Raw genomic sequence first — 9,644 nt, 5'->3', positions numbered from 1 at the left:
CCAAGCCCAGACAGACCAGTAAATCACACCCCAGCACTTTCTGCACACCTGATACTGTCATATCATTTGGACCATTGTAACCGTTTGGACTATTGGAACGGTCTCCTTTCTGGTCTTTCGAGGAAAGCTATTGGCCAGTTGCAATTAGTCCAAAATGCAGCAGTGAGGCTTCCTGTTAAGTTCAGAATAGATTTCAAGATTCTTCTGCTTGTTTATAAAGCTCTCACTGGTACAGCACCAGAATATCTGAAAGACCTTCTGCTAGAATATCAGCCCAGTAGAGCTCTCAGGTCTTCTGACACTGGCTTTCTCTGCGTACCACATATACAAAAGAAGAGATTTGGTGAGGCTGCATTCTCATTTTATACACCCAAATTGTGGAATGCACTGCCAGTTTACATTAGGGATGCAACCTCAGCAAATATTTTCAAGTCAAGACTAAAAACCCATCTTTTTAATATTGCCTTTAAATAACTAAATGATTAAATTATGATTATATAATGATTAAAGCACTTTCAGCTGCTTAAAGCACACAGATCACATCTGAATAATGTCACATGACACCTTACTAGGGGTGCCATTGTGACATCATTATGACCACCTTCTATTATGATGTCATGTGTTCCGACCATAGAGAAAAGTGTGTCGTATCTCCATGACGATGACAAGGTATAAAAGTCAAGGTTCCGGATCTTTCAGACAGAGCACCATTTGCTTGTTAGAGGACACACACGACTGTCTCTAATTATAGGAAGATTGTTTAACAGAATAACTATTAGAAGTCACTATGGGTCAGACCCCAAGCGGAACGGAGGTTCCAGGAGTAGACGGACCTCAGAAGGAGGCCAGAAAAGAAAAGAAAGGAAGAAAAGAAAAGAGTGGACAGCCCGCCGTGGTGTTTTTTCAAATGCTGACGCTCCTAACGTGCTGTGGAGGCAGAGGCCTGAAGAAAAGCCACTCAGAGTCTGACCACTCTGACCACTCTGACCACTCTGACCACTCTGACCACTCTGACCACTCTGATAACTCTGACCACTCTGACCACTCTGATAACTCTGATAACTCTGATAACTCTGATAACTCTGACCACTCTGACCACTCTGATAACTCTGACCACTCTGATAACTCTGACCACTCTGACCACTCTGACCACTCTGACCACTCTGACCACTCTGACCACTCTGATAACTCTGACCACTCTGACCACTCTGACCACTCTGACCACTCTGACCACTCTGATAACTCTGACCACTCTGACCACTCTGATAACTCTGACCACTCTGATAACTCTGACCACTCTGACCACTCTGATAACTCTGACCACTCTGATAACTCTGATAACTCTGACCACTCTGATAACTCTGATAACTCTGACCACTCTGACCACTCTGACCACTCTGATAACTCTGACCACTCTGATAACTCTGACCACTCTGATAACTCTGACCACTCTGATAACTCTGACCACTCTGACCACTCTGACCACTCTGACAACTCTGACCACTCTGACCACTCTGATCACTCTGACCACTCTGACCACTCTGACCACTCTGACCACTCTGATAACTCTGACCACTCTGATCACTCTGACCACTCTGACCACTCTGATAACTCTGATAACTCTGACCACTCTGATAACTCTGACCACTCTGACCACTCTGACCACTCTGACCACTCTGACCACTCTGACAACTCTGATAACTCTGATAACTCTGACCACTCTGACCACTCTGACCCCTCTGATAACTCTGACCACTCTTATAACTCTGACCACTCTGACCACTCTGACCCCTCTGATAACTCTGACCACTCTGACCACTCTTATAACTCTGACCACTCTGACCACTCTGACCCCTCTGATAACTCTGACCACTCTGACCACTCTGACCACTCTGATAACTCTGATAACTCTGACCACTCTGATAACTCTGACCACTCTGACCACTCTGATAACTCTGACCACTCTGATAACTCTGACCACTCTGATAACTCTGACCACTCTGATAACTCTGACCACTCTGACCACTCTGACCACTCTGACCACTCTGACCACTCTGATAACTCTGACCACTCTGACCACTCTGACCACTCTGACCACTCTGACCACTCTGATAACTCTGACACTGACATTGACCAACTCTCCACAGGCGATAACGAAAGGAAGGACAGAAAATCGACGACCAACGGCAAAGGAACAAAGGACAAAGGGAAAAGACACAACCTGAGAAAAACGGACAAGACAAAAGGTCAAACAGCAAAGTCGCCCCAGGACCCTAAAGCCCGGAGACGGACACCTCCAGGGCCATGTAGCCCTCAGCAGGACCAGACCCCAGTGGTGGAAGTCAGGCCTGATTCACCACAGTCCGTGAGATCCCAGTCGCAGGCTTCTTCGACCTCTAAGTCTACCACCATCTCTCTGACCAGGAAGTCAGGAACCCCGCCTCAGACAGACTGGCAGCTCCTACCCGGTGTGCCAGTTCTGCCACCAATGACCAACAACACAACCAAGACCGAGCCGAGACCGACCTCCCACGTTTACAACAACACACTGGCTGGCGATGGGCCGACTGATGAGAAGGACAGCGGATGGAGCGACCAGGTCGAGGACGAATTGATCGACCGGTTTATCAGCGGACTGATCAACGAGGTTGAAAACGACGACGTCAATGTCGTAGCAAGTGACAAGGCCGCGTGGACGTTCCACACCCAGTGGGAACTCCCGAGCGAGTTCGCTGACAAGGATGATTCATACCTTTACTTCCTTTAGAAAAATACAATTCGGAAAAATAAATCTGTCTTTTTGGAAAAATAAATCTGCCTCTTTTGAAAGAAAAAAAAAGTTGTGTTTTTGTTCATACAAAATAGTGTTAATTTAAAAAAACGGTAAGATATTATCTTCTATAGACAGACAGACAGGTAACAGACAGACAGTTCTATAGACAGACAGACAGTTCTATAGACAGACAGACAGCTATACAGCAGATGACAATGTCAGCCGGGGCTGTGGCAGGGCTTTCACACTGTCAACAGGTTATTAATATCCATAAACTCTGGTGTGGGAGCCAGGGTATTAAGACGTTATCATGCCTGCTACAACCACGGTTTATTTATATAGGTGGGATAAACACATAAGCCAACCAGTATCACTGCTAAATACCATTCTGTGTGTGTGTGTGTGTGTGTGTGTGTGTGTGTGTGCTCACTCAGAGAGAGTGCTCTGGTAATTTCAGCCCACGAGCCGAGCGGATGTGTGTCCATGTGATGTGTGCATGCTCAAGGACTGTCCCCAGCTGTGATTGGCTAAGGGATTTTGGTGGGGGATCCCAGATTGGTTGAAAACCTGAGGCATTAACATCCTGTGTGTGTGTGTGTGTGTGTTTATGTCTTTAAAAGGACAAATATAAAGCTAACATTGGGACATAACAGAACTATTGGCCAAGATAGGTGAATTGTAAACTAGGCTCTCAGACTTAAATGTAACTGTGCGTGTGTGTGTGTGTGTGTGTGTGTGTGTGTGTGTGTGTGTGTGTGACTGGGCAAAGTCTACCACTATAGTCTTGTTTGAAAGTGTGCCTACATATGTGTGTGTGTGCAAAGTCTATCAGGCATGTAGGTGTCTGTGTGTATATGTATAGTGTGTGTATGTGTACAAACACTGTGGTTTTTGCTTGTTTCGTATTTTGCATTGGGAAAGTAAGTGTGTGTGTGTGTGTGTGTGTGTGTCATATTGACTAAGCCTAACTGTAACAGGATCTGGAGTAACCTTTCGATGACAACAACAACAAATAGCCCTTAAGCTTTGTTCACTTTTTTGTTGTTCTTCTCTCAAATAATAATAATAAAAAACAAATCAATAATAATAATCTGTCATTCTTCTAGCATTGTGACTGCCAATGGCCCCTGGTCCTAGCATAGATGTTTGCTTATGATGACTGATGACAGATGATTCACTTGCTTTAGACAAATGTATTTGCTGTAAGTCACTTTGGGTAAAAGCATCTGCTAAATGTCCAAAAACGTAAATGTAAAACTACTTTCAGGGCTATTAGCATGTGGAAAATACCAGAACACTGCACCTTTAAAGTTCACAAAACGCTACAACAAAGACAACAACAAAATAAACCGCTATACCGGAGTAAACCGGAATACTGTCTTTTAATAAGTTTGACAGTTTGATTTCCGACCTACCACGAAGGGCGTGGGTGTGATGTCACAGAAGAGGTGGACGGGCACGCCCCGGCTGGTGAACACGGCGGCGGCCAGGCTGGCGAAGCGCTTGCTGCCTCCCCCGCTGGGGGGGTGGGCCCGGGCATCATACCCCACCACCACCCCCCGCCGCTTCAGGTCCTCCCCGAAACACTGCTCCAGATAACGACAGAAACCCTGGAGGAGGGAGGGAAGGGGGGAGGGAGGGGGAGGGGGGAAGAAGAAGGAGAGAGAGAGAAAGAAAGAGAGAGAGACAGACAGACAGACAGACAGAGAGAGAAAGAGAGAGAGACACAGACAGACAGACAGAGACAGTGGGACAGGGAAAGAGAGTGAGAGAGAGAGAGAGACAGACAGACACAGAAAGACAGACAGAGAGAGAGAGAGAGAGAGAGAGACAGAGAGAGAGAAGATTGAATACTGTGCGCGTTGACAGACATCACATGATTAGGAAGTGTTAGAGTTATCATGCCATCTGTGTACCAGAGGAGTGGGGAATGTCTCACCCACACCACACACACACACACACAGGGACTGTCTGTCGGGGTGTGTGGTGTGTGGTGTGTGTGTGTGAGTGTGTGCGTGTGCGTGTGCATGTGCGAGTGTGTGCGTGTGCGTATGGTGTGTGTGTACCTGGGTGGTCTGTATGATGGTGTGTGTGTGTGTGTGTGTGTGTGTGTGTGTGTGTACCTGGGTGGTCTGTATGATGGTGAGGTCGTTCATGCAGGCCGTCCCGGGGCCCATGGCGGCCCTCAGCCCCGCCGTGCCAAACTCCATCCTGGCCCTGAAGCACCTCTGGAGCTCCTCCACCGCCCCCTCCTTCATCAGGCTGCGCACCAGCGCCACCGTCTGGGGGTTCTGGGGGAGGGGGGGAGGCAGGGGGGAGGGGGGGAGGCAGGGAGGCAGAGGGGAGGAGGGGAGGGGGGAGGAAGGGAGGCAGGGGGGAGGCAGGGGGGAGGAAGGGAGGCAGAGGGGAGGGTACAGGCCTGGTCGTCAAATAAGGAAGAACTGCCGGCACATGGAATCTACTTATTCCAAATGCTTTTTTCCACCAAAGAAACAACACCAACAGAAAGACTTCAGGATCTGATCAGGGTTGTTTTAGATCTGATCTGGGTTGTTTTAGGCCTAGCATCATTTACTCATCATTTTATTACTGTAGTATTACTTGTTTTTACTTGTTTACTTTACTTATTCTTATTATTGTGAATCTTGATGCTGCAATGCCAATGTTGAGGAACCAAAACCACCAACAGTTTTACTCTTGTGTACTTTGCACATTGAGACGTGATAAAAAAGCGACTCTGATTCTGACTGGTCGAGGTGAAAGACGAGGCTGGTGGAGGTAGAAATCGGAGGACGGGGCTCATTGTCATTCTCTGCCTGACCCCATTCATCTGTTTAATCCTGCATGAGCCTGCTCCACGCTGAAGAATGGACTGTAAAAGCTCTTACAACGGTGAGTCTGTCTGTACATCTGGCCCCAAATGTGATTAATTCAACTACATCATTCCTCCACCATCTGGTATTTGAACCCCGCCACTCTCTTCCCAGGACAGATATTTAGCCCAGGTTGTAAATGGTAAATGGTTGTAAACCAGGCCAAACATTTAGCCCAGACTGTGAACCCTCTCCCCCCCTCAGTCCCTGACCGTCCTCCCCCATCCCCAGGCCAGGACCACAGGGTCAGACAGACAGACAGTCAGACAGACAGACAGACAGACAGGCAGACAGGCAGACAGACAGCTGTCCTCCCCCATCCCCAGGCCAGGACCACAGGGTCAGACTCCCTAACCTAGTTATCTTAAAAAGGCCTTAATTAATCAGAATTTTCCCCCCAATTGTGGCTGATTGGTAGCATCACATTTCCATTTAGACAGGAGAATACCTTCGCATGCGTGTGTCAGGTGCCGGTACGCACGTTACTCTGATTAACATACCGGCACTAACACACCCCTGTAGCAACTCCCTGCCATGCTTCTAGATGCAATGAGTGGATGAAAAAAAACTAACATAGAAAGATATAAGACTCTTTCATTGGCCACACAACTGGACCGGGGTTTGTGACTGGGGTAGTGGTGGTCTAGTTAGTGAGTTGGACTGGTGATCAGAAGGTCATGAGTTCATATCCCACCTGAGGAACACCACTAGTGTGCCCTTGAGGAAAGCACTTAACCCTAAGTTACCGTACTCCAGGGAGACTGTCCCTGTAATCCCTAACTGTAAGTCGCTTTGGATAAAATCATCTACTAGTCCCAGTCTCGCCAGATCCGGATATGGCCGGGGCACACACAGGGAGCGGCATATTGAGCGGCCGCTCCCGAGGGCGGTATAGGAATATTTCCGGACAAGGACCGGCGCGCAACAGCGCCCCCGGGGTGCCGGAATAACGGTGCTGGGCTCGAGGAGCCAGACAGCTAGTCTGCCTGGCGGTCTCCTCTGGGGCTGCCGGCCACGGGGTCGTGCGGCGGATCCTACGCAATAGGCAGGGGATAGATAATTGGATGCTAGGTTGGGTTCAATTGGATACCAAATTGGGTGAAAAGGGGATAAAATCTGAAGTTAAAAAAAAAAATAATAATAATAAAAAAAAATCATCAACTAGTAACAATTAATGTAAAGAGTCTGAAAAGCCCATTTTGGTTTAGGTACAACCCTGTAAAATCTAAACCAATGGCAACCAATCTGAATGTGTTTCAACTAAAGCCAGTCTGGAAGATTTCCAATATGAAATGAAATAAGTGACTGTCTTCCCAATACACTTAAGTGTAATTACACAGGCTATAGTACACAGGCTGTTGTTGTTGTCCTTGAAGAAGGGTTTTTCCTGTCTGTCTGACTGTCACATGTCTGTCTGTCTGTCTGTCTGTCTGTCTGTCTGTTTGTCTGTTTGTCTGCCAGGATAAAACGGTTCAATGTGATGTTCTCATGGTCTAATTCATCAGTCAAATATGATATCAAGCACACACACTTACACACATACAATATCATATCTACCACAGATAACACTTACACACATAGGCTACTATCATATCAAGCACACACACACACACACACACACACACATACTATCATATCAACCACACACACTCACACACATACTATCATATCAACCACACACACTCACACACATACTATCATATCAATCACACACACTCACACATACTGTATCATATCAACCACACACACTCACACATACATACCATAACCACATACACTCACACACTCTGTGAACATGACATCGGGTGCAGCATTGACTCCGTTGTTTACATTTTGGTTGGTGGCCCAGTGACTCTCTGGTGGTTTGGTTTGACGAAGGATTTACAGACTTTAACCTGAATATGACACAGATAAATACCGTGCAACTGTAACAATACGTGTTGTCACCTGCTTCTGTCACTGCAACATTTCTTACTAGTATTATAACACAGTTAGCTGAAAGTCAGAGATAGTTTAGCCTTGACTTGATTTGTTTATAGTTAGTAACTAGATGGCTGTTCGCCACAATGTGAAAGAAGCTCAATAGACTACACAAAGTACCTTCCGGAAAAAGCAAATCATTGTTGAAATATGAAATGACAGCTGTCTGCGAGCTGGGTAATTTTTTTTATACGGTGCCATTTGGACTTCATAACTTGTGAAAAATAAATTGTTGATTTATCTCTATTTTAATGTTCTATTATATAAAGGACATATCTAGCTTGCTGAAAAACATAGTGGTCGAGCTCAGGCACCTACATTTTATTTTATTTAGAATACCCTCTGTAGTTGAATAGGGCGAGTGTCTCCAGAACAGAGTGGACACATAACAGGGTGGACACTAACAGGGTGGACATTTTGAGTTAAAGTTAGCCTTTAGCCTGCCTGTGTTAGCATAATGCCTAGAATGACCATGAATACTTGATGAGGAATCTAATTTGCACTAAATACTTTTTTTGAAATTATTCAATTTGATTGATCTCCTCAATATTTAGGCATAACAGGGTGGACACGTTATGGTCAACAACATTAAACTAACTGGATAAAAACATAAAAATCAGATGGTAAAAGAGGTAGAACATCACACAGCTTACAACATTTGAAATCCCCTCCACTGATGTGATGTCACCTCATGAGAGTGATGTGATTGAGAAATATGGTTTTCTTTTAAAAGGGACATTAACACAGCATAACAGGGTGGACTGTTATTTGTACAATTTTTTTAAATTATTTTTTATTTCAATAGATATTGATCAGGAAAATGAAATAATAATAACATATTTGGAAATGTATATGTTTTTAATAGTTATTTTTTGGATTGAAGTTGAATGAACAACACTGGGGACATCCCAAATCCCATGCAAAATCAAATTTACATCTTTAACCAAAGCTTTTAAAATGTAGAAAACAACAACTTAGAAGCCCATAATCATTGTATTCATAATAAATAACAATTGACTATACATGAAAAACCTAATGGAATTAGTATTTGTCCAAATTTAGACAAAATACAACATGATTTAGTACTGGGGACGGAAAAGGCACGTATTAAAAAAATGACCCAAATATGAAATGACAGCTTGTCTGCGAGCTACACGTCAAATTATGCAAAAATATAATAGTCATGAACATTGGCGCGGGATGCAGCTAGTTTCCCCCAGCCTGGCTGAAGTCTACAGCCAGGCTGGTGTTTGGTCCACATGGTCCCTGTCTGACAACACAACACTGGGAGACTGATGTCAGATAGGAGGGTCTGTAGTGTGGAGAGTGGACCCCGGCCCCCCCTGCCCTCCCTGGGTGAACCCTGAGCTGTCATATTGAACCTGGCTGTCCTACCTTGTCATACTTCAGCCACTGCTCGATCTCCTGATCCAACTTGATGTCACCGGTGGTGGATAAACCATTGTCCATGTTTCCCTTTTTGTCGTTGTCGTTTTTCAACACTTATAAAGTGTGTGTTAGTGGGTTTAGTACTAGGTGTACACACACACACATGAGAAAGAGTGAGACTGGAGGTTTGAGATTCGCTTCCTGCTGATGACGCGATGGACCAATGAGAGGAGAGGGGCAGGGGCACGACGAACCTGGGTGGGCGGGGTTTAGATGGACCAATTAGAGGAGAGAGGCGGGGCACGACGAACCTGGATGGGCGGGGTTTAGAAGGACCAATGAGAGGTCCATTGTAACTTGCCATTATATCAACATAATGACATGTTTACAGCATAAAAACCTGAACCTAGAAAGCAGGTACTCTCAGGGGACATCCTGTTCAGTGGGGTGGGGGGGGGCGGGCTGGCTGGACACTATTTGGCCAGGCGGACATAATCTGACATGAAAGTCCAGCCATACGGCCCAGGGGTCCTCGGGTTCATGGTGCTGGACCCTATACCCCGTGTGTGTGTGTGTGTGTGTGCGTGTGTGTGATTGTAATTTAAGTGTGTCAATTGACTGTATAACTG

General features: G+C 45.7%; 1 protein-coding gene across 1 annotated transcript in view; it reads right to left on the bottom strand.

Moving 5' to 3' along the window:
* pgm2 (phosphoglucomutase 2) overlaps positions 1–9,161 on the bottom strand; it is a 19,579-nt gene extending 10,418 nt beyond the window's left edge. The window contains exons 1-3 of the mRNA XM_080534950.1: positions 9,022–9,161; positions 4,897–5,064; positions 4,189–4,383 (exon numbers count right to left, since the gene is read on the bottom strand). Coding sequence (XP_080391076.1) covers positions 4,189–4,383; positions 4,897–5,064; positions 9,022–9,096 — 438 coding nt within the window. The 5' untranslated portion in view covers positions 9,097–9,161. The remainder of the gene's footprint in view (positions 1–4,188; positions 4,384–4,896; positions 5,065–9,021) is intronic.
* Positions 9,162–9,644: the final 483 nt, after the last annotated feature.

This window comes from Nansenia antarctica, assembly GCF_963989245.1.
Source record: "Nansenia antarctica genome assembly, chromosome: 6".
In the NCBI taxonomy this organism is placed as follows: Eukaryota; Metazoa; Chordata; class Actinopteri; order Argentiniformes; family Microstomatidae; genus Nansenia; species Nansenia antarctica.
The sequence above is the reverse complement of the archived record's forward strand: the minus strand, read 5'-3'. Positions and strand labels throughout refer to the sequence as shown.